Source organism: Coenobita brevimanus, chromosome 26, assembly GCF_032717465.1.
Source record: "Coenobita brevimanus isolate Jiangsu-jjx chromosome 26, ASM3271746v2, whole genome shotgun sequence".
Lineage (NCBI taxonomy): Eukaryota > Metazoa > Arthropoda > Malacostraca > Decapoda > Coenobitidae > Coenobita > Coenobita brevimanus.
The window spans coordinates 13,685,312-13,712,888 of NC_136979.1; the positions used below are offsets into that span (position 1 = coordinate 13,685,312).

The 27,577-nt window shown below is 41.6% G+C and overlaps 1 protein-coding gene across 1 annotated transcript in view; it reads left to right on the forward strand.

The window, feature by feature from the left end:
- The window catches only part of LOC145394071 (DNA polymerase lambda-like), a 342,275-nt gene that overhangs the window by 242,883 nt on the left and 71,815 nt on the right, over window positions 1-27,577 (forward strand). The window contains exon 8 of the mRNA XM_080268039.1: window positions 15,425-15,500. Within this exon, the coding sequence (XP_080124165.1) occupies window positions 15,425-15,500 (76 nt within the window). The remainder of the gene's footprint in view (window positions 1-15,424; window positions 15,501-27,577) is intronic.

Here is a 27,577-nt window from a genome sequence, read left to right on the forward strand (position 1 = left end):
TACTCTTCATTTAGTATTACAAAATGGTTACATACTTCACTAAAACAAAATTGGAAAAGAAAAGGGATAAAACTAAAAAGCAAAATGATGATTTCTACCAAGAACTGGTTGAAGTGGAGACTCACAATAGACTGGTTGAACGTGTACACAAACTAGAAATGGCTTTCAAAAATGAAATTGATGAAATAAAGAAGCAAATGCACTTGCAAAAGGAAGAGATAGAAAAACTGGGAAGAGAGGCCAATAAGAAAGACACAACCATCAGTGAACTAACAGTGGAATTGAATACGCTTAGGAAGAAAGTGAGTGAAATGGGAAGTACAGTAGTTAATCACGAGAGTGTTATGGTAGAGTTAAAAAATGACACAGAGACAATTAGACAAGCAAGCAGTCTTATGAACCAGAGCAGTGATATTGAGGAGAAGATAACACAGGTGAATGAAGCTGTGCAAAGCTACAAAAATGATGTAGAAACCACATATGCTGAAATGGTGAAAGTAAAGAAAGACTTAGAAACAAGGGTGGAGAAAAAAACATTTAAAAAAAAGTGAAAAGAATAATCCAAAACAATCCAAAGTTAGTCAGAGATTCAGTAGAAATAAATAAATCAATAGTAATCACTGGTATAGAAGAGGAAGAAATTAAAAACAAAATCACTAGAGACAAAAAGGAGATGGCAAATGTAATGAGCTTACTGAAAGAAGTATCAGAGGAAATCTGTAGTAAAGACATAGAGGAACACAAAAGGTTAGGGAAATACGAGAAAAGCAAGACAAGACCTCTAAAGGTGACTTTCCAGAGTGTAAACACTGTGGAAGAGATACTAAAAAATGCAAAGAATCTTATGGAAAAAGAGGAGTTCAAAAATGTATGGATAAAAAGATGCCTAACACAAGAGGAACTGGAATTACTGAAAGAGAAAAGGGAGGAAGCAAAAACAAAAAATGAGGGAAGATCAGAAGAGGATAAGAAGAATTTTTTTTTTTACAAAGTAATAGGATTGCAGGTACGAAAGTGGTACACAAACAGGATGGAAGAAAAAGGAGGAAGTTAGTAGAACCATGTCATGACAAGTATATAAACAAGATGATAAAGTTGATGTACTCAAATGTGGATGGAATGGTATCTAAATTACTAGAGATGAATGATTATGTCAGAGAAAATGAACCACAAATAATATGCCTAACTGAGACAAAATTAACACCAAGGATATCCAATGACATACTAGACTTAGAGGAATACAATATATGGAGAAGAGACAGATATTTAAAAAAAGGAGGAGGAATTATAATATTAACTAAGAAAAATCTAAAAGTCAAGGAAATAAACCTAGATATACCATCACAAGTAGAACTGATTGCAGTAGAGATCGACACATCTGAAGGTAAAGTAACTGTAGCCAATTTGTATATGCCACCCAGATCAAACACATGGGAAAGAGACGAATATGAGGACCTGGCAGAGAGTACAATTCAGAGTATAAGATCCTTGCTACATAAAATGGAAGAGAAATCGGAAAGAATTATACTAACTGGGGATTTCAATACAAATATAAATTGGAATACTCTAGATATAAATAGCCAAGAAAGCTGTTGGGACCAAAAGCTCCTGGATCTCGTACAAGAGTTTTTCTTAACGCAACATGCGAGGGAAATCACTAGAAAAAGAGGACTTGATGTACCTTCAGTGGTAGATCTAATATTTACTAGGCAAGAAAATGACATTGACAGTTTAATATATCACCCTCCACTCGGCAAAAGCGATCATGCAGTACTAAATTATAACTTCAGGATAGCATATGACATAGTAAACAGCAATGACAGTTACAAAAAGAGACTAATCTATAAAAAGGGAAATTATCAAGACCTAAAGAAGTATTTCTTAGAAGTTGATTGGGAAAATGAACTTAGAGGACAAGATTTAAATGCTGTATATAAAAAATTTTTGTGAATTTTATGAAACAGGAGTCCAGAAGTACATCCCACAGCACAAAGAAGCAGATAAGAAAATAGAGAAATGGTTCAATACAGAATGTAAAAAATCAAAAGAAAGAAGAGATTTGTTGTGGAATAGATACAGAAGACACAATAGTGAAAGGGCGTATAATAATTACAAACAGGCAAGAAACGACTATACAAGAATAAGTAGGGAAGCCCAAAAACAGTTTGAGGAGGATATAATAAATAAAAGTAGTGATCAACCAAAGCTGTTTTACAGCTATATCAGAAGCAAAACCAAAGTAAAAGATATAATACAATCCATCACGGACGAGGGAATCACTTATACACAAGAGAAAGATATTTGTGAAGCACTAAATAAGAATTTCCAATTAGTTTTTACAGAAGAAAAAAATTTTGAGAGGGAATATGTGGAACACGCATGTCCACACATACTACCAGATATACAAATAGCAGAAAAAGTAATACAGGAGGAGTTAAGTAGATTAGACAGAGGAAAAGCAAGTGGTCCTGATGAAATTTCATGTTGGGTGTTACGAGAATGTGCAAAGGAGTTAAGTAAACCATTATTTTTAATTTTCAAGAAATCCCTGAGTCAAGGGAAACTACCTGATATTTGGAAAAAAGCAAATATAGTCCCCTTATTCAAGAAAGGAAATAGACAAAATCCTCTCAACTACCGACCAGTATCACTGACCAGTGTTGTAAGCAAGGTATTAGAAAAACTTGTAAGAAAAGCTTGGGTAAATCATCTAGAAGAACACGGTATGATAACAGAAAGACAGTTTGGTTTCAGAAGAGGAAAATCATGTGTTACTAATCTGTTGAGCTACTATGACAGAGTAAGAAACACAATTCAGGAAAGGGAAGGATGGGTGGACAGTATCTATTTAGAGATCAAGAAAGCTTTTGACACAGTACCACACCAAAGACTTTTATGGAAACTGTACCATCAAGGAGGAATTCGAGGCAAACTGTTTTGTTGGATGCAAGACTTTCTCATAATAAGAGAAATGAGGACAGTACTAAGAGGAAACTACTCATCATGGAAAGAAGTGACTAGTGGAGTACCACAGGGTTCGGTGCTGGCACCAATCATGTTTCTAGTGTACATAAATGATATAAACAGTAACACTGAAAATGAGAGCTATCTGAATATGTTTGCAGATGATGCAAAAATACAAAGGAGAATTACTAGCACAGACTCTTGTAGGGAGCTACAAGAAGAATTAAATAAACTTCATGAATGGAGTACTACATGGCAAATGGAATTCAATGTGGACAAGTGTCATGTAATCAAGTTTGGTAAAAGTGGAAAAAGACCTGATTGGGATTATAAGTTAGGAAATAAAACCCTATACACATCAGAAAGAGAGAAAGACCTAGGTGTGATTATCAATAACAGACTATCTCCGGCTGACCACATCAGCGAGAAGGTACGGAACATGTATATACTGCTTGCAAATATGAGAATAGCATTCACATACATAAATGAAGACATGCTAAGAAGGATAATAACATCATTCATTAGACCAACCCTGGAATACGCATCAATAGTCTGGAGTCCTCATCTCAAAAAGCATGTAGACAAGATTGAAAAAGTTCAAAGGGCCGCTACAAGATGGATACCAAGCTTAAGGGACCTAAGCTACGAAGAAAGACTAAATAAACTGAATCTACCAACACTACAGGAGAGAAGGAAAAGAGGTGACATGATAATGCTATATAAGTGCATATCAGGAAAGGAGAAAATAGACATAAATGATTACTTAACATATGGAGAAGCATCAGCAAGAGGACACTGCAAAAAACTGCATAAGAAGAGAGGTGATAAAGACGTAAGGAAATTCAGTTTCCCAAACAGAGCAATTGATCAATGGAATGCACTACCGAATGAAATAGTGTGTGCCAAAACAATTCACAAATTTAAGGATATGTACGATAAATATGGTCTAAGACACGGGACAATACGAGCTTGACTCATTCCTGTAAAGATACAATTAGGTAAGAACAATTAGGTAAGAACATATATATATATATATATATATATATACGGTATACACATAAAAAAATCCATACACCAGATTCCTGGTGTTCTCCATAAAAAATCTGTAACAGTTGGACTTGAACAGCTGTAGGTTGAAGTTCGGGGGAGAAGCAACTCTGGGGAAACGAGTTCCAAAGAGATGCAGTTCGTGGAATAAAAGATTTCTGATAGGCGGAAGTTCTGCAATATGGCAGTGTGACACTCCAGTCATGAGCACTACCAGATGCCCATGTAGCACAGGGGAAGGCATGGAGAGGTGACACAATGGATGCAACTTCGCTTGAGAATTTGCCATAAAAGTATCTGTAAAATAATGTAAGGGGTGCAACATTCTTTATACTTGTAAGGGAGGTAGTTTATTTGTAATAGCAGGGCTAGTAATAATTCCAATAGCTTTGTTCTGAATTTTGTCTAGTTGTTTTAGTGCATCCTCTTCGCATCCATTCCACAAGGATGAGCAATATTCAAGCTGATAGTGCACATGACTCATAAACTATAGCTAACTGCTCGTCAGTGAAGATGCTACGAGTTTTTTTTGAGGATGTTTTAACAAGTGACATGAGAGGTCCAACTGAGGGCATTGTTGTATAGGGAGACATCAACGCAAATTCTGGGAAATCGAAAAATGGAGAAGCATGGATGGGAAAATTCGGAGTGGAAGAAAAGAATGAAAGAAGACAAATGGTGGTAAATTTTGCTGATATATATAACATGAGAATAATGAACACATTCTTTTACAAGAGAACTGTGAGAAAATGGACTTAGAGAAGTCCTAATGGAGAAATGAAATCGACTTCATTATAGCAGGTGGGAATAACATGGTCATAAATGTCGTAGTTCTCTACTAAGTAAATGTAGGAAGTGACCATAGAATGGTGGGTTGCACAGCCAGATTCAGTTTCAGAAGTGAAAGAAAGATGATCTATCTATCTATCTATTGCCAGACGCCTCAATCCTGTTTGGGATGGCCACAAACAAATCGCCTCCAAGTCGCCCTGTCCCCTGCCATTTCATTGCCCTGCTTCCAACTCACACCCCCCTCTCTCATATACCTCTCCACCCCATCTCTCCATCTCATCCTCGGCCTCCCCCTCCCTCTTCCCCCCTCCACCTCACTCACATACACTCTCTTCGTCAGTCTTTCACCCTCCATTCTCTCCACATGGCCAAACCACCTCAGTGTGTTCCTCATAACGCTTCCTATCACATCCACATCCACACCACAACGCTCCTTTATATCCTCATTCGTCAGCCTGTCTCTCCATGTGACTCCACAGGCTTCTCTTAAGTAACTCATTTCCACTGCTCTCACTCTTGACTTGTGTCCTTCCAACAACGTCCAAGCTTCACTTCCATACGTTAGAGTTGGTATCAGAATACTGTCATGTTGTAACTTTTTCACTTCCATGCTCACTTCCCTGTTTTTTATCACTGCTTTCAAAGAACCAGCAACCTTTCTTCCCTGCTGTACCTTTTCAAGCACTTCACCCTCCAAACCTCCATCCTTACTCATCACACTACCCAAGTACTTAAACGTACTCACATTTTCCAATTCCTCACCATCCAACCTCGCTGTACATTCACTGACTTCACTCCTCTCAAAGACCATCACTTTACTCTTCCCTACATTCACCTTTAGATTCCGTTTCTTACACACTCTCCCAAACTCATCCACCAAGCCTTGCAGCTCCCCTTCGTCTTCACTCAACAACACAGTATCATCTGCAAACAACAGTACAGGGAGTTTCCAAACACTATCCTCTCTCATCATGGCCACTCCAACATCCACTACCCTACCTTGTACCTCTTTTATTTTAAACGAAAACAAAGCAACCTTTCAGTTAGAAATAATGAACAGATTCCAGGCTCTAAGTCAGGGGCGGGGAACCTTTCTCCTATTAGGGGCCATTAGGATATTTTGAACATCATTCGCGGGCCATACAAAATTATCAGCTTAAAATCAACTGTAGACCAGTACATTATATATATATATATATATATATATATATATATATATATATATATATATATATATATATATACTCGTTCATGAGTTTATGAAATTGCATTTATTGCCTCGCGGGCCTGATCAAATGGTCTTGCGGGCCTTATACGGCCTGGAGGCCGGACGTTCCCCGCCCTTGATCTAAGTAATGCTGAGTGTGACAGTGATGAGTTGCATGACAGACTAACAAAAGTGTTAAGAGAATCAGCAGAAGTAGTAGGGGAAAATATTATAACCAAAGCCAACAAGTATTAAATGAAGACCCTCAAGCTCCTGAAAAGAAAGGATATAGACGTAAAAACAAAGATGAAATACAAAGAGCTGAATAAAGTTTCATCAACAAGGGACAGAGAGAGGAGAAAGGAAAAAGAAACATGGATTATATCAAAGAAACCATCAAAAAAGGAAAAACTCTGAAACAGGTTCAAAGGAAAATGATACTAGGAAAACAACAAACTATGTATCTTGAAAGACAAAAACAGTGAATTCATTAAATCCAGAGATGAGATGATGAAGAAAGGTGAAGAATTTGACTAAACTGCATGCATCAAAAGCAATTTTACCAATAACTAACGTTTCGGTAGACACAAGTGAAATACCTGAGGTAACACCAAACGAAGTAAACATTTCTCTTAAAAGTATGAAAAGAGGGAAGGCCCCAGGAGATGATGGAATTGTAGTAGATTTATTGACGAATACAGGAGTAGCAGTACAAAAGAGGCTTGCCCACGTATTTACTCAGGGTTGTATGTATCGTTTATAAAGGCTCCAGCATGCTTGCATGCGTCAGCCATGGTCACTTAATGAAAATCAGATTAACAGTGAGGTAGTTTTCATAGTCTGAGTCTGGTGAATGTTGATGGTGGAGAGTGGAATCTGAAGCAGCTGCTGTTTGCAGATGATACTGCACTGGTGGCTGATTCAGTGAAGAGATTGAGACAGTTGGTAGAGGAGTTTGGAAGGGTGTGTGAAAGGAGGAAATTGAAAGTAAATGAGAATAAGAGTAAAGTGATGGAGTGTACGAGGTTGGTAGATGGTAGAGGGATAAATATAGTTTTGAATGGTGAGTTGCTTGAGGAGGTAGAGTGTTTTAAATATCTAGGGTCACATGTTGCTGTGGATGGAAGAATAGATGCAGAAGTGAAGTTTAGAATAAATGAAGTAGGAAAGGTGCTGTGAGGAATGAAAAAAGTGTTTAGATGTCGTTCGCTTTGAATGGATGTAAAGAGAAGGCTGTATGAGGGTGTTGTGGTACCGACTGCATTATATGGGGCTGAAACAATGGAATATGGGTGTAGCAGAGAGGAAAAGTTTGAATGTAATGGAGATAAGGTGTCTGAGGAGTATGTGTGGAGTGACGCGTATGGATAGAGTGCTGAATGATGAAGTGCGAAGGAGAACTGGAGTTGTTCGGGAGATGGCTGGTAGAGTTGAGCAGAGGGTGTTGCGATGGTTTGGGCGTATGGAGAGAATGGATAATGAGCGATTGGTGAAAAAGATAACTACATCTGATGTGAGAGGTGTAAGGCTGAGAGGAAGACCACGAATAGGATGGATGAACAGTGTGAAGAGAGCGCTGGATGCGAGAGGGATGTCTGTTGAGCAAGGAAGAGTGGCTGTGCGTGACAGAAATAAATGGAGAGAATTTGTGAATGAATAAGTGATGACGCAGCCCTGAGGGGATATTCTCCCACATTTGGTCTGATCAGCTGTTTCAGGTCAGGTGCGGGTAAGGGGATGAGTCTGTTAAGATGTGGCAGGGATAAACCAGCTCTGCTGTCGGGCCCTGCTGTGGATGTCACTGATTGCATTGCGCAGTTGACCCTTGTGCGGTGTGGTCCGGTGAGGATCTGTCCGTTCTCCCCTTTGGGGCTAAGATACGAATGAATGTGTTTGAATGGATGAGTAAATGGGGAGTGTGTCTTCCTGTCTTGGCTACCTCCCTTTCCTGGAGGGAAGCAGCCTAGGTATATAGATAGATAGATAGTTTTCAAAATGTATCGAATGTACTTAATTGTACTTAAATCGTCAGTGCTTTTATTTTTAAGTACAAAGACTACACGCACACTGAATTTTGAAACCCAGAAGCACAAGCACATGAAAGCTTCTACTCAGGTACATGTACTTGAACCCATGTATGGTGCCATGAACAGTGGGATTCCTCACTTCATCTTATTCTGACCACAACCTTGGAACAGTACCAGTTGGACTCCTTTCACCCGTGGGCCTGAAGCCTTGGAACAGTGCCAGATGGACTCCTTTCACCCGTGGGCCTGACAACCTTGGAACAGTACCAGATGGACTCCTTCTCTCCCCTGATTTTCCTACAGAACTACTGACACCATTATCACCAGACTTCACATTGGACATGCTCTGCTACTTTATCACCTATGCCAACTGCGAGTCTCCTCCCCAGTTGTTCGTGGTGCCATACTTTTTTTTTTTTTTTTTTTAATAACAGAACAAAGAAAAACAAATGAACAAAAAAATAATAATAATCTATATACCAGACTACTGGCGTCCTTCATTCATAAAAAATCTGTAACAGTTAGACTTGAACAGCTGTAGGTTGAAGTTTGGGGAGAAACAACTCTGGGGAGGCGAGTTCCAGGGAGATGCAGTTTGGGGAATAAAAGAATTCTGATAGGCAGAAGTTCTGCAGTATGGCTGTGTGACATTCCGGTCATGAGCGCTACCAGCTGCCCGTGTTGCACGAGGGAATGCATGGAGAGGTGGCACAGTGGATGCAACTTCGTCTGAACATTTGCCATAAAAGTATCTGTAAAATAATGCAAGGGATGCAACATTCTTTCTACTTGTAGGTGTGGTAGTTTATTTGTAATAGCAGGGTTATTAATAATTCCAACAGCTTTGTTATGAAATTTGCCTAGATGTTTTAATGCAACCTCTCCACATCCATTCCAAAAGGGTGAGCAATATTCTAGCTGAGAGCGCACATGACTCTTATGAATTATAGCTAACTGCTTGTCGGTGAAAAACTTATGGATTCTGTACAATAATCCAAGTTTCTTTGAGGCGGTTTTGGCAAGTGATCTGACATGAGAGGTCCAGCTGAGGGCATTAGGTGAAACACCGAGAATTACAGTACTTTTGGAGATGGGAATATTAGTAGCACTGAAGGTAATATAGGAGTCTGGTAATATCTGTCTATTAGTAAACTGTATATATTTGGTTTTACTAACATTAAATGAGACAAGATTATTTTGTCCCCCTTCAGTGATCTTAGATAAGTCTTGATTGATGGAGATGGCTGCACTGAGCTGAGAGTTAGAGATATTAAACATTGTGAATGGGTGTCTAGGAATGTAATAGGAAGATTGTTGGATGTGAGAGTTCTGAGAGGGGAGGGTGGAGGTATGTCTGACCACTACCTGGTGGAGGGAAAGTTAAGAGTAGGTAAGAGATGGGTGAGAGCTAGGAGGGTTAGGTGTGGCAGGGAGGTTTTGAAAGTGAGTGAGTTGGATAAAAGAGAGAAAAAGATAGAGTATCAGGAGAAATTGAAAGATGAGTGGAACGCAGTGAAAGATCGGGAAAATGGCAGTGTGGAGGAGGAATGGCAGTTGTTTAAGAGTGCTGTGGTGGAGCATGCAGAAGAGGTGTGTGGTGTGAGACGTGTGGGTGGTGGTGTAAGAAAAGGAAGTGAATGGTGGTGCGAGGAAGTAAGTATGGCTGTGGCTGAGAAGAGACGTGCATATGAAGTGTGGCTGCAGAGGAAGGATGAGATGTCATATGAAAGGAATACGGAAAAAGAGGAATAGAGCGAGAAGGGCTGTGCGTGATGCTAAAGTGGCAGCAGATGAGAGGTGGGGTAGGCGGCTGACAGAGAATTTTCAACAGAATAAGAAAATGTTTTGGAAGGAGGTGAAAAGGGTGCGAAAGGGAGAGTCTGGGAAGGAAGAACGAGTAAAAGCAGAGGATGGAAGGATGTTAATTGAGATGGATGCAGTAAGGAAGAGATGGGCAGAGTATTTTGAAAGATTGTTCAATGTAGAGGAGGAAAACGTGGCTGAGATTGTGGCAGATAGAAGGGTGCAAGGAATAAATGTGTTGGGAGAGTTGAATGATTCTTTGATCACGAAGGAGGAAGTGGAGAAGGCAGTAAAGGAGATGAAAACAGGGAAAGCTGCAGGTATGGATGGGTGTGCTGTGGAATGCCTGAAGGGTGGTGGAGTGACTATTGTTGACTGGTTAGTAAGATTATTGAATGTGTGCTTTGAGAAAGGTATGGTGCCAATTGACTGGGCAAGTGCTTGTGTGGTCCCGTTGTATAAAGGCAAGGGTGATAAGTATGAATGTACTAGCTTTAGGGGTATAAGTCTGTTGAGTGTTGTAGGTAAAGTGTATGGTAGAGTGTTAATTATGAGAGTTAGAGAGGGTACAGAGGGAGTGATTAGTGATGAGCAGTGTGGCTTTAGGAGAGGGAGGGGATGCGTTGATCAGGTGTTTGCTGTGAGACAAGTGTGTGAAAAGTATTTAGCGAAAGGCAAGGATGTGTTTTGGGCATTTATGGATTTAGAGAAAGCATATGATAGAATTGATAGGGAGGCTTTGTGGACTGTTTTAAGATTGTATGGACTTGATGGTAGGTTACTAAAAGGGGTGAAAAGTTTTTATGTAAATAGTAGAGCGTGTGTAAGAGTGGGAAATGCTTTGAGTGATTGGTTTCCCGTGAGAGTGGGGCTGCGACAGGGATGTGTGATGTCGCCTTGGTTGTTTAATATTTACATGGATGGTGTTGTAAGGGAGGTGAATGCAAGAGTTTTAGGTGGTCTGAGTCTGGTAAATGTTGATGGAGGAGAGTGGAATCTGAAGCAACTGCTGTTTGCAGATGATACTGCATTGGTGACTGATTCAGAGGAGAAATTGAGACAGTTGGTAGAGGAGTTTGGAAGGGTGTGTGAAAGGAGGAAATTGAAAGTAAATGAGAATAAGAGTAAAGTGATGAAGTGTACGAGGTTGATAGATGGTACGGGGGATAAATATAGTTTTGAATGGTGAGTTGCTTGAGGTAGATTGTTTTAAATTACTAGGGTCACATGTTGCTGTGGATGGAAGAATAGATCCAGAAGTGAAGTTTAGAATTAATGAAGTAGGAAAGGTGCTGGGAGGAATGAAAAAAAGTGTTTAAATGTCGTTCGCTTAGAATGGATGTAAGAGAAGGCTGTATGAGGGTGTTGTGGTACCGACTGCGTTATATGGGGCTGAAACATGGAATATGGGTGTAGCAGAGAGGAAAAAGTTTGAATGTAATGGAGATGAGATGTCTGAGGAGTATGTGTGGAGTGACGCGTATGGATCGAGTGCGAAATGATGAAGTGCGAAGGAGAACTGGAGTTGTTCGGAGATGCCTGGTAGAGTTGAGCAGAGGGTGTTGCAATGGTTTGGGCATATGGAGAGAATGGATAATGAGCGATTGGTGAAAAAGATAACTAGATCTGATGTGAGAGGTGTAAGACTGAGAGGAAGACCACGAATAGGATGGATGGACAGTGTGAAGAGAGCGCTGGATGCGAGAGGGATGTCTGTTGAGCAAGGAAGAGTGGCTGTGCGTGACAGAAATAAATGGAGAGAAATTGTGAATGAATAAGTGATGACGCAGCCCTGAGGGGATATTCTCCCGCATTTGGTCTGATCAGCTAGTCAGGTCAGGTGCGGGTAAGGGGATGGGTCTGTTATGATGTGGCAGGGGTAAACCAGTTCTGCTGTCGGGCCCTGCTGTGGATGTCACTGCTTGCATTGCGCAGTTGACCCTTGTGCGGTGTGATGCGGTGAGGATCTGTCCGTTCTCCCCTTTGGGGCTAAGATGCGAATGAATGTGTTTGAATGGATGAGTAAATGGAGAGTGAGTCGTCCTGTCTCGGCTACCTCCCTTTCCTTGGGGGAAGCAGCCTAGGTATATAGATAGATAGATAGAATGGGTGTTTGAGTGTGAATGAACTGTGAAGTATTGGGTCATCTGCATATGAATGATGAATGGATGGGATTGTGGGTGACACAAAAGAGATCATTAATGTGAATTAAGAATAGGGTTTGGACCAGAACTGATCCTTGTGGCATGCCGGCATTGAGTAAAAGTTGTTATATACATCATCTTTTATTTTTCTGTTGCTGAGATATGAGGAAAGCAGAGGAGCAAAAGACGTTAGTCCATAGCAAGGGAGTTTGGATAGCGGGGAAAGGTGCCATACTCTGTCGAAAGTTTTAGAAATATCAAGGGGTACCGCATGAGTTTCTCCATGTCGGTCATTTGATTGATGGATGATATTAGGCAGGAAATTCAGTATATCAATGGTGGATCTTTTATGGCGAAAACCATATTGTCTATCACTACTTAAGTTGTTGGATTCAAGGTTTTTAACTATATGCTTATTAATTACAATTTCAAATACTTTACCAAGATAAGACTTGATAGCTATTGGTCTGTAATCAGAGGCGTCGGAGGAACTTCCTTTTTTTTTTCGGAATTGGGTGGATAATGGCTTCTTTCCATGAATTAGGGAATGAAGAAGTATATATACATAGTCTGAATAATTTAGCTAAAACAGAGGCAAGTTCTGGGGAGCACTGTTTCAAAACAATTGAAGGAATTCCATCTGGGCCTGGAGCTTTGTTGGTTGATAATTTGTCTAGGATGGATTTTATGTATCTAGTCTTTATTTTAAATGGAACAGTCTTGGGAGTGTCAAGTTCTAGTACAGGGACGTTCTGGCTGACATCCTCTAAGGTAGAATTTCTGGCAAATGTACTGGCAAGGATATTCACTTTAACACACGGGTGATTTGTAATGTTACTCTCTGAAGATATTAGTGGAGGAATGGGTTATGACTTGAGAATTGACCAAAATATCCTATTGTCATTAGGATTGTTAAGTGGCTTTGATGCTTGGTTTTGAAGGTAGTTTGATTATCCAGATTTATTACTGCTTTTGCATGGTTTATAGCAATTTTAAATTGATGGCATTATTCAGATTTTTTTTAAATTTTAAGTAAGAGTTATATGCTAGTGACTTTTGGGCCGTTGCTCTGGCACTACTGCTATCAAACCATTTTGGAGGGTTCAATCTTTTAGTGAAGTGTTCATATGAATAATTCCAAACCAGCTAGTATTAAGTCATTAATGTGGGACTGGGTAGAACTGATATCACTAGAGAAGAAAGACTGCCATGGAATATCAGCAAGATAATTTCTAAATCCATCCCAGTTTGCCCCATCAAAGTGCCATCTGGTCACCCTGACAGGATCAGAATAGGGAGGTTTGGGGGAACTGACTAATAGGCTTTGATGAGGTTGTGGTCAGAGGATCCAAGTGGTGACAGCACTTCTATCCTATATTGATCTGGATTACTTGTCAGGAATAGATCCAAAAAATGGGCATCATGGTCATGTTTATCTAGTATCTGATTGCCTACTTTACCAACTGCATGAGAACGATTCTGCAAAGAGCTTGTACCCTAGATCAGTATCTTTAGTCCTGGCAGAATGCAGTAACCACTCTACATTATGTATATTAATGGTACTTTTGGTGTTAAGGGTAAGGTTAATGTTACTCAACTGTGTTGTTATTGAGTCATTTACACTGGGTTCTGAAGAACCACTGGGGGAGTGATAGACTACACAGATATATTTGGTAATATTTAGATAATTTAGTTTATAGAGTGAGTAATCAAAATTAGCTGGTTTAAAACAGTGTCAACTGCAAATTCAGATTTAACAACTGGTGCCACCTTGTTACGGAAGTTTGTGAGGAGATGGTAACCAGGAAAACAATCCATCCATCCATCCATCATCCAATCCTACGTTGCCCCATGAGCAGCGTAGGAGCCCGGGGCTAGGCAGTTGGTCCTGACATTTAAGATGAGAGTTAAATGGGGATATATAGATAGAAGGAGAGATTTGGAGTTCTGTGATGAACAGGGCTAGAGGGGATATGGATTGTAGGAAAAAATGAACTGAATTCAAATTGGTACTGACACCACGGATATTGGTTAAGAATAAGGCCACACCTGCACTTCTCCACTGATGAGCATGAACAGAATTGCAACAGTCGCTGCTGGCTCAGTCGCTTGATAGCAAGCGGGAGGACCCTGCACTGCTGGCCCTACCCTGCCGGTGATGGCAATCCGAGATACCACCCCATCTGCTGATATTAATGCAGCAGCCATTGCTATGAGGGAATGGAAATAGGTGTGATATCGAATTTTCATGTAGTGTGGTGTAGACAGTTGAAGGTAAAGGTATTAAGGGAGTATGCTGGATTACTGTGTGTAAATGAAAGCACTGAAAATGTTCAGCAAAGGGAGAAGGTCAGGATCAGGTCTTGAGGGCAGGTAAAACGGGAGCTCCAGCTCTCCCTGTCAACAGCTTGCCATCCACCTCTGGAGTACCGCCCTGTTCGACTGGTGTTACAGTCTACTCATCTGCAAAACTATTGACAAAACTATCGCCCATTTCCGTTTGTACAGTCCTAGGGTCCTCTCACACGTTACTCTCCATACCAAGCTATTGGCTATGGGGATAACCCCTTTGACCCTCGTGACTTCAGTGTATGGACACAGACTCAACATCCTCCAACAGACGGCTGCTGTACACGTATTTGGTCTCATTCTCAGGAGCTATGGCCATATTCGGTCCACTAATGCCGTGAATTAATGTCAGTGCTACTCCACGGTGATGGTGGCAGAGATTTCGTCCTCACCCATAACCACCACACCAACATCCAACTTAAAGGGCACCTTAACTTCTATGCATCCTTGACTATGCTCTGATTATGTATCATGACTTATGTCAGTTAAGTAATGTGCATGAAAAATGAAAGTCAGTACAGTACTGTGTTGCAGGATTGTTATTTTAAAGTGCTGTTTATAAATGCAAACATGTAGATAAGCTGATATGTAGTTTGGAGTCTTTAGCCAGTCCATGGTAAGCAGGTTTCTGATTCAAACGAGTCCATATTAAGCGGGTATTCCTGTTTAATTTCTGGGCGTTTTAATTCCATTTTTCTCTGTGCAGATTTTGAAATTCATGCTATATTGATGTCTCACACTTATATGCTAATGTGGATAGTAACAAATTTATATAATTCTTTTGTTGTATATATACTCAGCTTTTTGTTTTGTATGAAGGTATCTGTAGCACTGGCCACAATCCTTACTTAACCCCTCACGTTCATTATGCAATTTTTTTTTTTTTTTTTAGTGTCTTGGTACAGTATTTGACGTTATTCACCAATTCATGTCTTTCTGAACAAAATGTCCAAAATCAAATGTAGATAAGAATAAAAAGATTATGCTGACAGAAAGAGAGGGTGACTGAAAGTGTGATATGCTGGTGAATAGATTTAGACTGTGACTAGCACAAAACAAGCAATTCTTTCAAATTTTTATGCATCCTACAGGTCGATGAGGTTGCTGGCCACCAAGAAGGGTATGAGTCTGTCAGAACATGGACTGCGGGTGGGCATCGTGAGACAGGTGAGCCGAGAGAACGACAATTAGTTGACGGTTGTTTGCACGATATGGAATTCAGACCAGAAAGTCTGCAGTGGCGTAGGAACTGTGGGGGCGGGGGCACAGGCCCAGCCAATAATAATTCTGGGGGAGCCGATGTATGCCTGGGCCCACACAATATTTTCTCACAATAACTACATTATCATTGTGCCCCAAACTTCATATTATTATCTCATTGTTTTCGTTTTGATATTTTCCACACATCTCATCCCATCATTCTCACTAATATATTGTTACGTCCCTGTCCCACACTGCCAGAGGCTCAAGCAGCAGTGGTACAGTATAGGAAGGTCGTTGTCCAGTGAGTGGTTCTTCCTATGGTCAGTCTTCCGGTATACAGCACACAATATCAGCTGAGGTGGAAATAAACACTGGCTTCTTAAGTTCACTCTCTTTATTCTCCAGATAATTACATTTCATGCTTGCCAACTTCACTGTTTTCACAAGTACTGGAGATACTCTTCACTAACTGCAATTACACTTAATGCATACCAACAACACTTCACTGTTTTCACAAGCACCGAAAATATACAAACTACACTGCACTGACACTGAACTACACTGAAACTGTAATGAAACTGACTGAACCTGCTCTGGTCTCTTCCCTATCCTTATAATTTATAGCCTTACATTACTCTAGAAACTTCTAGCACACACTCAACGGGGCAACATTCAAAACAGTTACCAACGTAGGAGACATCAAAACATCCAGAGTACTCCATAACACTCTAAATTATTTAACATACAAACTTAAATAAAATTACATAATTTAACAAGCAATCACAAATAAAACATTATTGAGAGAAACAGCACAATAACTTACCAAATAACTCCGCTCACCAACAGCAGGCTAACTGGTCACTCTGTCTTGTACCGGAACTACGGCACGAGAAACATCCGGAAATTGTGAGAAACTCCCATACTACTTAACCAGAGAATATTGCTTCTTAACACTACCCCCGCCCTTATCCTTTGTCGTCCCGACAAAACTACACAATATATACAAACATAAACCTTGATCCTATTGAAACATTTAACTATACACAAAATAATCCTTCAACTTATCAGGTCTTCTTCTATGCTGCTTCCAACGACATCCTTGGTCCTCCACACAGTCCACTCCTTCTGGAAGGTCTTGGTCCACTTCCTGATTCATTTCTTCCCTCGGGAAACTGTCACCATCCTCTTGCTCTTTAGCTCCTTGGTTCTCCTCAACATCCTCGGCTGCGGGAGAGCACGATTCCTCGGACATGTCCCAGCTGTACTGTCCTGGCCCATGGTACTGCCAGAGACGGTTCATGTGTATCACCCTTGGGCGAGATTTCCTCCCTCCTCACCTCCCCGAATCCGATGTGTTACATCTGATAGGCAGTCCAACACAGTGTAAGGCCTGGCCCATGGGCTCTGCGGCTTTGATGACTGTCACTTCTTTCGCTGAGGATCGTACACCCAAACTTTGTCACCATCCTTGAAGCTCACCTCACTTGCCATGGCATCATACTTGCACTTCATCTCCTCTCCTGAAAACTTATGGGGTCCTCGCACTTGATGTACCTCAGCCACCCTTTCCTGAAGATGCTTCACATAGCTGGAGGTGTCTGTAGGCAGCCCTTCACCAGGTGCTTTTCCCATTAACGAGTCAACCGTTAATCGTAACTCATGGTCCAACAGCAGTTTTGCAGGGGTGTAGCCGGAAGACTCATGGGTGCAGACCGAAATATGCCATCAACAATGCCTGTAATTTCTGGTCCCATTCTGTTTGTCCTTCTATGCAGTACTTGGTGAGGTCTTGTCCTAGGGTCCAGTTGAATTTCTCCACTATCCCATCTGACTGTGGCCTTAGTAGTGTCGTCCTTTTCTTCTTGATCCCTAGTAACTTGCAGGATTCACGGAACACAGCATGCTCGAAGTTTCTGCCCTGGTCTGAATGTAGGTCTTGTGGCATCCCAAAACGACAGAAAAACTGGTCAACCAACAACTAAGCAGCAGTCGCAGCCTCTTGATCGGGGATAGCATAGGCTTCTGACCACTTTGTGAAGTAGACCATGGTGACACATATATATGGTACCAGTTTCCTCTTTCAGTGGGGGGCATAGGTCCAGCAATGTCCACTGCGACTCTTTCCATTAGTGCACCCACTTGGTGCAATTGGAGAGGGGCACAACCACATTTCTTGGGTCCCTTCTAGGCACAAAACACATCATAGGCCCGACACCACTCTTGAACATCCTGACGCATGCCAATCCAGTAGAACCTCTGTCGCAGCTGGCTTAGAGTTTTCTTCACTCCCAGGTGCCCACTAGTGATCTGGTTATGAGACTCATCCAAGATCTTAGACCTCAATTTCTTCGGAACCACCAGTTGACAGTACTTGCTTAGGTCATCGGCTGTCTCCCACTGATGCTCCAGCAGTCCGTTATTTAAATGAAGAAGGTCCCACTGACCCCATTAGCTGTTGGTCGCAGGGCTTAACTTGTAAACCTCTTCCCAAGATGGTCGCACTGTATTCTGCTGCAGCCACTTTAGCACTAGTTGTAAATCTGCATCCTCCATCTTCATCTTCTTCAGGTCTTCTGCATCTGACACTGTTCCTTTCACAACAGTATGGTGGCATTTCTTGCCAAATTTCACATTCCTATTACTAGTACGTTGCTTGCTGTCTGTTCTTTCGTCTTCTCGCACACAATTCATCAAGGTTCTCCTGCATTTCCTCAGTGGTGAGGCTCCTTGGGAAAAAACTAGCTGGTTGTTGCCTCTCGTCACCAACCTTCACTAATTGACCCTCATCCTTCTCATTTGTACACTCATAGCTAAAGTGTGCCACCTTACGACATATCCAACACCTGTTTGTTGCAATCTGAGATTTCCTTGCACTGTTCCATTCTTGCTTCTTCTTCCATTTCTAACAATCCACCTTCTTGTATCCCAGCTTCTCACAGAACCAGCAATCTCCTCTGATCTTCTCCTGTTCTCTCTTCCACTTGTTGCAGTCCACTTTCTGATGTCCTGGTTTTTCACAATACCAGCAACCCCTTCTGATCATCTGTTTGTGTTTCCACTTATAACTGTTATCTTTCTTATGTTCTGGCTTTTCACAGTACGAGCACCTTCCTTCAAAATTTTCCACTTCATGTACCTGCGCCTTTCTTGCCTTGAATCCAGCATTACAACCTGCCTGAAAAGTGAATGTACTGGACCTGACATAGGACTCAAATTCTAGAGCCCTGGCTAGTGCTTCTTGCATGCTTCTGGGTTGTTCCTGCTTCACTTGCACTTTCAACTCTGCACTGTCAAGAGCATCAATGAAATGATCCCTCAGAAGAATAGCCAACAGGTTAGTTGCTGCTCCAGGGTACACCTTGTATGCCATACTCTCCAAGTCATGAGCAAGCTGCTGTAGGAATTAGCCTTGAGCCCGTACATTGCTCCAGAATCATGATCTCTAAACCTCAGTCTGGTACATCGTCCCATATTTGCACTCCAGCACTTCTGCTAGAGACTGATAACTGTTTCTATCCTTTACTGACATCTGGCCCAGAATTTCCACTGTGGAACCCTTAAGGCTAGTAGCAAGCTGCACAACCCTCAGCCTATCATCCCAACCATTCTGATCAGCAAGTAACTCACACTGCACACTGTAATCTTCCCAAGATACTCTACCATCAAATTCCTGAGGTTTCTTTTTAACACCATTATGGCCATGCACTTCACAAGTTTGAGACCTAAAAACTGGGGCATCATAATTAAGGCCAGGACTTAAATCTCCAACATTCTGATTATTCAGCCCTGTAATGCTACCTTTGGATTCTTGTGATTCGTCCTGATCCACCATACCCTGTCAGTTTTTTTTTCATATGCTCCCTGTGCACTACCCTGAGGCTCAGCAGTGCAATATTTCTCTACAGCCTCAATTCTCTCACTAATTATCTTCACATGGTCGACTACATCCTTCATCTGGTTATCTACATGCTGTCTGCACTCCATCACTATTCCCTCACTAATCTTCAGCTGGTAGTGTGCTAGCTTCACCTGGTTGTCTAGATGCTGTCTGAACTCCATCACGTTATTGCTTACCTCACACTTCTGCTGCTGTAGCGCAGCATATACTTCATCCTTCAACTAATGCTGCTTTTCCTTCATTTCCCCCATGAAAGCATCGGGCTGTCCTTGCATCCTCAGTTGTAATTCTCTCTGTTGCTTCTGTAATGCCTCCTGAAGCTGTTCATATAATTCTTTCTGTTCTTCATTTTGTGCCTGCAATTGTTCTTTGATTTCTTCATTTTGTGCCTGTAATTGTCCTTGAAGGTCTTTCTGTCTTTCATTCTGTGCACGTAATTGTTTTTTAAGTTCTTTCTTTGAAACTTGTAATAGCTTCATAATTGCAGCCAATGACACCTCGTCCTCCTTCCCAGCTCGGGATCTTGTCTGCACACCCCCTTGCTCCATGTCGAAGACTTGACTCACTGCTGCACTTAATCCACACTCCTGCCACCAGTGTTATGTCCCCGTCCCACACTGGCACAGGCTCCAACAGCAGTAGTACAGTATAAGAAGGACATTGCCCAGCGAGTTCCTGTTCCTATGGTCAGCCTTTCGGTGTACAGCACACAATATCAGCTGAGGCAGAAATAAACACTGGCTTTTTAAGTTCACTTTCTTCATTTTCCAGATAATTTCACTTCATGCTCGCCAACTTCACTGTTTTCACAAGTACCGGAGATAATCTTCCCTAACTGCATTTACACTTGATGCTTGCCAACAACACTTCACTGTTTTCACAAGCACCGAAAATATACAAACTATAATGCACTGACGCTGAACTACGCTCAGACTGAACTGAAACTGACTGAACCTGCTCTAGTTTCGTTTACAGATTTCCTGCACCTATAGTGCAGGCCGGGCCATACATTAGCCCGGTCAGTGGGGTATGGGCTGATTTAAAAACATTTAAGGGGGAAGACAGGGCCTGGGGATTGCCCAGCACACACGCCCTATCTCCTGGCTGGCTTTATGGTGTGTGTGCCGCCTGCTCTAGTCTCTTCCCCATTCTCATATAGCCTTACATTACTCTAGAAGCTTTTAGCACACACTCGACGGGGCAACAGTTAAAACAGTTACCAACTAGGAAACATCAAAACAGCCAGAGTTCACATACACTGCATGACGCTCTAAATTATTTAGCATACAAACTTAATGAAAATTACATAATTTAACAAGCAGTCAGAAATAAAGCATTACTGAGAAAAAGCGCACAAAAAAAAAAAAAGGATATCTTACCAAATAACGACACTCACAAACAGCAGGCTAACTGGCAACTCTGACTCGTACCGGAACAACGGCAAGAGAAACATCGGGAAACAGTGAGAAACTCCCAGACTACCTAACCAGAAAATCTCACTTCTTAACAATATCTTTTTGTTTGTTTAGTTCTTTAAAAAGATGTATAGTAACACACACATTTGACTAATACTTCTGATGTACTGTATTGTGATTTACATCAAAGGGACACATTAATGTAAATCACTAATGTGTCATTTCTTTTATATACTTATGGGCCATTGGCATTGCCAGGGGGAATCAAAGGGGTTAGCTGACCCCACTTCAGCAAGAGCTCTATCCCTTTATGTCATTCCCATTCTACCTTATGTGTGACAAGTGCTTTTTTTTTTTTTTTTTTCGTACTTATTTTGAACTTAGAATATGCTCTAATACCCACTGCATACGGCCTCAAAACATCCCCGAAATTAGTAAATTTTCAGATATTTTGTTTGAGACGAAAGTGTTATGATGACGCACATTTATAAGAGCTTACAAATCAGCTTAACTTAAAAGACTTTGCACAAATGTTTGCAGTGGCAAATAACAAAAGGAGACAGTATTTTGGAAGCTTCAAGTCATCTGATTTTAAGTATTTTTTTTCTTTATTTGTATACTCAACAAAATGTTCAGTGTATTTCTCAATTTACGATCGCCAGTATGAAATCAGTGCAGTAAAATTAGTGACCCTTTATTGAAAACCCAACAGTATTACAGTTATTGGGAAGTTGTTGAATGCTGTGAAGAGTATGTACGATAGTGCTAAGGCTGCAGTGCGTGTGGATGGTGAACTAAGTGAATTTTTCTCTTTGAAAGTTGGGTTGAAACATGGATGTGTCATGTCTCCATGGTTGTTCAATCTGTACATGGATGGGGTAATAAAAGAGGTACAAGGTAGGGTAGTGGATGTTGGAGTGGCCCTGGTGAGAGAGGATAATGTTTGGAAACTCCCTGTACTGTTGTTTGCAGATGATACAGTGTTGTTGAGTGAAGATGAAGGGGAGCTGCAAGGCTTGGTGGATGAGTTTGGGAGAGTGTGTAAGAAACGGAATCTAAAGGTGAATGTAGGGAAGAGTAAAGTGATGGTCTTTGAGAGAGGTGAAGTCAGTGAATGTACAGCGAGGTTGGATGATGAGGAATTGGAAAATGTGAGTACGTTTAAGTACTTGGGTAGTGTGATGAGTAAGGATGGAGGTTTGGAGGGTGAAGTGCTTGAAAAGGTACAGCAGGGAAGAAAGGTTGCTGGTTCTTTGAAAGCAGTGATAAGAAACAGGGAAATGAGCATGGAAGTGAAAAAGTTACTACATGACAGTATTGTGATACCAACAACGTATGGAAGTGAAGCTTGGACGTTGTTGGAAGGACACAAGTCAAGAGTGAGAGCAGTGGAAATGAGTTATTTAAGAGGAGCCTGTGGAGTCACATGGAGAGACAGGCTGACGAATGAGGATATAAAGGAGCATTGTGGTGTGGATGTGAATGTGATAGGAAGCGTTATGAGGAACACACTGAAGTGGTTTGGCCATGTGGAGAGGATGGAGGGTGAAAGACTAACAAAGGGAGTGTATGTGAGTGAGGTGGAGGGGGGGAAGAAGGAGGGGGAGGCCGAGGATGAGATGGAGGGATGGGGTGGAGAGGTATATGAGAGAGGGGGGTGTGAGTTGGGAGCAGGGCAGTGAAATGGCGGGGGACAGGGCGACGTGGAGGCGATTTGTTTGTGGCCACCCCAAACGGGATTGAGGCGTCTGGCAATAGATAGATCGATAGATTACAGTTATGACAATTTCACTTTACTGTTTTCATTTTGATATTTTCCACACATTCTATCATTCTCACCACTACTTTTTTTTTTTTTTTTTTACCAATTCTATAGAAGTATGTACAGTACCACATCTGACTAATAAACATGACTGTATAGTGGTTTACATTAAAGGGACACATTAGTGGAAGTCGATGAGTAATTTCTTTTATGTAGTTATGGGCCATTGACATAACCAGGGGGGTCAAAGGGGTTAGCTAACCCCACGTGAGCAAGAGCTCTATCCTTTTATTTTATTCTCATTGTAACTTATGTGTGACAAAAGCTTCACTGCCTTTTTTCTTACTTATCTGAAGTCAGGATATGCTCCAATACCCTGTGCATACGGCCTCAGGATGTCCCTGAAATTGGTAAGTTTTCGAAAATTTCCTTGGGGGAGCTCACAGCACCCCCTCCCCCAACATCCAGTTGCTGGGCTCGCTTCGCTCGCCATCCCCCTGCCTTATGCCCCTCCCCCCAGTGCCACAGCTGTTCCAAAGCTTTTGGTCTGTTTCTTGGAATAAGTGATGTATACTCACATTTATTCTTTTAACTTGCAGTACCTCATGCTAAGCTAAATCCACATGATGAAAATGGAAAAGGAGATAGAATTTGCTATAAAATGCAAATTGCTTCAGTAGATTTCAAAATCTTGTGTGAGCAGAGGACCGTTTCTCACCTTATTACAGTACAATATGGTACTAGACAGTAGATTCTCGTTTATACATCATTTAGTACTCTAAAAACCTGAAGATATTTAAGCCGTCCAACTTTAAATGAATCTCGTATAGAAAAAAAAATGAGTTGGGGCCAATAATGTTCAGTGACAACACATTTTTTTTTTTTTTTGTTACTACAGTGACGTGGTATTCCCAGATTTCTTATTGAAATGAAGTTTTGACAGGATCCTTTGTTATTTTTAATAGATTAGCATATATAGTGGGCTTTTTAAAAAAAGGTTTGTTTTTAAAAATGTTCGTAATTAGGGGATTCCATTATTGTATTTTATACTATATCTTTGATTTTATGGAATATGAAATATTTGAGTTTAATCACCGAGCGCCATTTTGCTAACCTGTACCATATTTTTAATGAATGTCTCCTGTTTGATGTATACAAAGATTTGCATTGTGATTGCACCTACCTTCGCCATCGCATGACTGTGTGATTGCTGAACACACCATGATGACCAAATGCTCTTACTGCACGATACTGTTTTGGCATGTTTTGCCTAGTATGCATTTTTAGTTTGCCCTCTGTGACGTAGGATATAACCGTTGGGTACTTAGGTTTCAGTGACTTCAGTTAGGCTTCACTATATTTATGGTTTTTAAACTGTATACATCTGAGTTTCTTTGGTGTGTTAACATGTCCAGCCAGCGGGATCGACAGTAAACATACTCTCAGAGGCGTTCAGGTGGCTTTCTGCAATATTGCTAAGTAGGTATATTTGATTTGTACTCCAATACTTTTTTCTTATCGAAAATCAAATAATGATTACCTGTAATGTGTCTGTTACTAAAATTATAATCCTTAACCGGCAAATGCTGGGTTGTTTTTAAATGCTGTCGGCACCTTCTTAGAGGCAATTCCCCAGAAACTGCTTGAAACTGCTAGTTCTCAAACCTTAGTAACTCAGAAACTATAGCACGTAAGGAAACGAATTAATGACCATTTTACTCATTAACTCCTCCTCTTGCATAAGAAAGTATCCCCAGGTCTCTAGGTCGTTGCTTTGATGAGTGATGACGTCAGGAAGAGAACTAATTTTTGCCGCGATAGCATGACGTGTTCGTGCATCTGGCCGCGGTGGCGACAATGGCTTTGCTCTCAACGTGATAACTTCACTACTAGATAAATTAGACACTGTTGCATCCAAGGCATGCCTTATGGCATTATCAATGAGCCCTTTTCAAGTAATCTTGGCAAGAGGTTTAACAGTGGTGGTGGATGCAATTGGCTACAGATGGCACAGACAGAATCAGACAAATAGGAACCTGATGACATTGTTGTACACCTGGGAAAAGCATGGGACAGACTGACTCTCGCCTGTGTGCTGTGGAGGGACTCCCTCCATACCCTCTGGTGATGAGATGAAATGGCAACTGGTTCAAAGGATGGCGGGAAGACACTTGCGTTTATGGACATTATCTGTAACAGCCACACTGTGATGTGTATAGACATTAGCTGGCAGATGGGGGTTCAGAATGTGGGTCTAAAAGAAAACCAATTGAATCACTGCATCACTCAGTAGCAGCTAGGCGGCTGTAGGGTATGGGTGTGTGTACTGCAATGCCCACACAGCCATTACTGTTAACGCCAAGGGCCTCACCCTTCTGATCACACCTGCAGCATCATGGGGCAGGCTGGTGCCAGTGAGTCTCTTGACCTTGAAGAGTGATGGGGAAGGGTAGGAAGAACCCCAAGGACGAGAAACAAACGTGGATGGCAGTACCTGTGGTGCGGTGATGCAAACGGCACCATGTGCCTCCAGTGGTGCAGGACCTGGCAAATTCTTACACATGGGGGAGGGCAGTGATTTATCAGCTGTTAAGCATGAAATGGAAGGTGGTGATATGGAGCAAAATCGTGATGTCATAGTGAAGCTAAGTTATTCCTCAGATTGTGAGCTCTCCTTCTCACAAAAAGCCTGGTGGACTGTTCCTGTAGCAAAACAGTTTCCTGATTTTGAGGTACTGTCCAAAGAAGGTAAGACACGTCCATATGCGATGGTGAGATGTGGCCATTCTGTGGATTATTTGAGTAGTTCTAGATTTCATGGTGTTGTTTTGGAAGCTGTTACCAACCGGCCCCAGACATGGAATATTACTCATAATGCTCCTGTCTAATAGGTGATGGAGTATTTCAAAGCTCCAGAAAATGTCCTGTGGGTAAAGAGAAGATTGGTTGGCAAATATCCGAGACCACAACTTATTGCTCTGTTAGTTGGGGAGATTCCAGAGACAATATTCATCAGGCCACTGGGATACAGGAGAGTTGCATGCAGTGTTTCGGAGCCTGACTTCTGATGCTGCTGCAGGAAGTGGTGGCATCTGGCTTGGAATTGTAGTACAGCACACTGGTGTCATTTTTGTGCTGGGAGGCAAGGAATTATCTGTCTGGAAAAAATTAAGAGTGGCAAACACGCCAAACCCAAGTGCTTCAGCTGTGGAGGGGAACACAATGCCCACTCATTTTTGTCTCCAGAAACCATGGACGACCCCGGCACCATGGCACATTGCAGCTCAAGCCAAAGTAGCACAACCACCACTTCTGGCACTGACCAATGTTTGGGAGGCCCCTCTACAGGCCTCGAATATCCCTCAGCCGGGGAAAACACTCACTGCTGCACTTGTGCAGAGTCAGCCACCAGTACATCCTGCTCAGTCCTTGGCAAGTCAGCCTCCAGATGGCGATTCCAGCCAACACGACACCAATCTATGGGATGTTGTTAGGGATCTGTGCCTGGCAGTGCGGGAACTATCCCAGAGACTCCAGTGAGTCGAGAGGCGTTTGCAGCAACAGGAGGACTACTCTGTCAAGTCAAACATGGAAAACGGGGATTCTGTAGCCGCATGAGACGCTCCTGAGACTTCCGGTCCTTCAAGTTATGGCAGCAGAGAGGTGCCTGCGGGTGGACAACTTAATGCAGGGGGGAAGGGGTTGCTCGTGCAAGAGGAGAAGCTAGGGCAGCTGCCAGTGCTCAGAATGAATAACCTGTTCCAGACTGGGCAGGAATGATGAAGGTACAGGGACAATTAGGGGTGAGACTGGAGCAGTTATTGAAGAACATGAAGTCCAATGGGTAGATCCACATGTACCTTTCTAACTTGTAAATGGCTTATGGACTCACACTACAATTTTACACTCCTACATTACAATACAGAAACCAGACTCTCCCGCCATACAGGAGGTAGGCCGTTATGTGCCGCACCTGAGGGTTACAGTATTCTATAACATCTCTTGCTGACTGAGCAAATCTCATTGTCAGTCAAATGAAAATCAATGACTTTCCATTCTCCTTAAACCCTGGATTTGTACCGAAGTTCTGAAAAGCACAACACTTATCATACAAATCGTTGCTATTCATCAATATCTTGCATTTTTCGGCAACATTCACTATGTTACCCAACACTATCCATATTTTGCTTGTATATTTACATTATAGCCTTACAGCCTATGTCTTCCACAACCTGCAGATATACCACTCAAGCCAATGTAAAAGAAAACGTTGGTGTGTACCACTGAAGGACTTGTATAAAACAGATAAATAGCTAAAAGTAGTGAAATTGAGAGTGATCGAGAGGGAGAGAGTGGTGTCGTGTTGGTGAGTGTTATGGTCATAACTCACCGACTCCATACAACCCACTGATATGGCGGTGCAATGGCGTCATCTTAGGCTGTGGCAAATGCTGCCGTGCTGTACTTCTACACTGCTTCGATACTACTTCTCACCCCTGTATGTAATATATCTTATAAATTTATTTACACTTTATGAGACACACTATAGCTGATATTTCCTAAAACGCGTGTGGCTATACCCACGAATGTATAACCACTGACCTTATAAAACTGTCTTTGCTGAAGGAGGTGTGTGACAAGACCCACCACCCTCTTTTGTTGTATAAGTATTCTGTATATCTTTACATTAATAACTATTCAGTCAATCAGTTACTGCTTCAATCGTTTTCTTTGTCTGTTTAGTGTTCTCTTACTCCTTCCATTGAACATGAAAAAAATCCGAACACAATAATGGCTTACCATTTGCACTCCCTCCCTTTCAACATAGCAGTCTTGCCAAATGAATAAATTACTTGCCATCAGCTGAAGCATACAGGCTCCTCCCAGCTGCTGAATTTGTCACTGTCTGACAGGGGTGGATCAAATACAATTGTATTTATATTTGCGTTGTATTTAAATACATTTT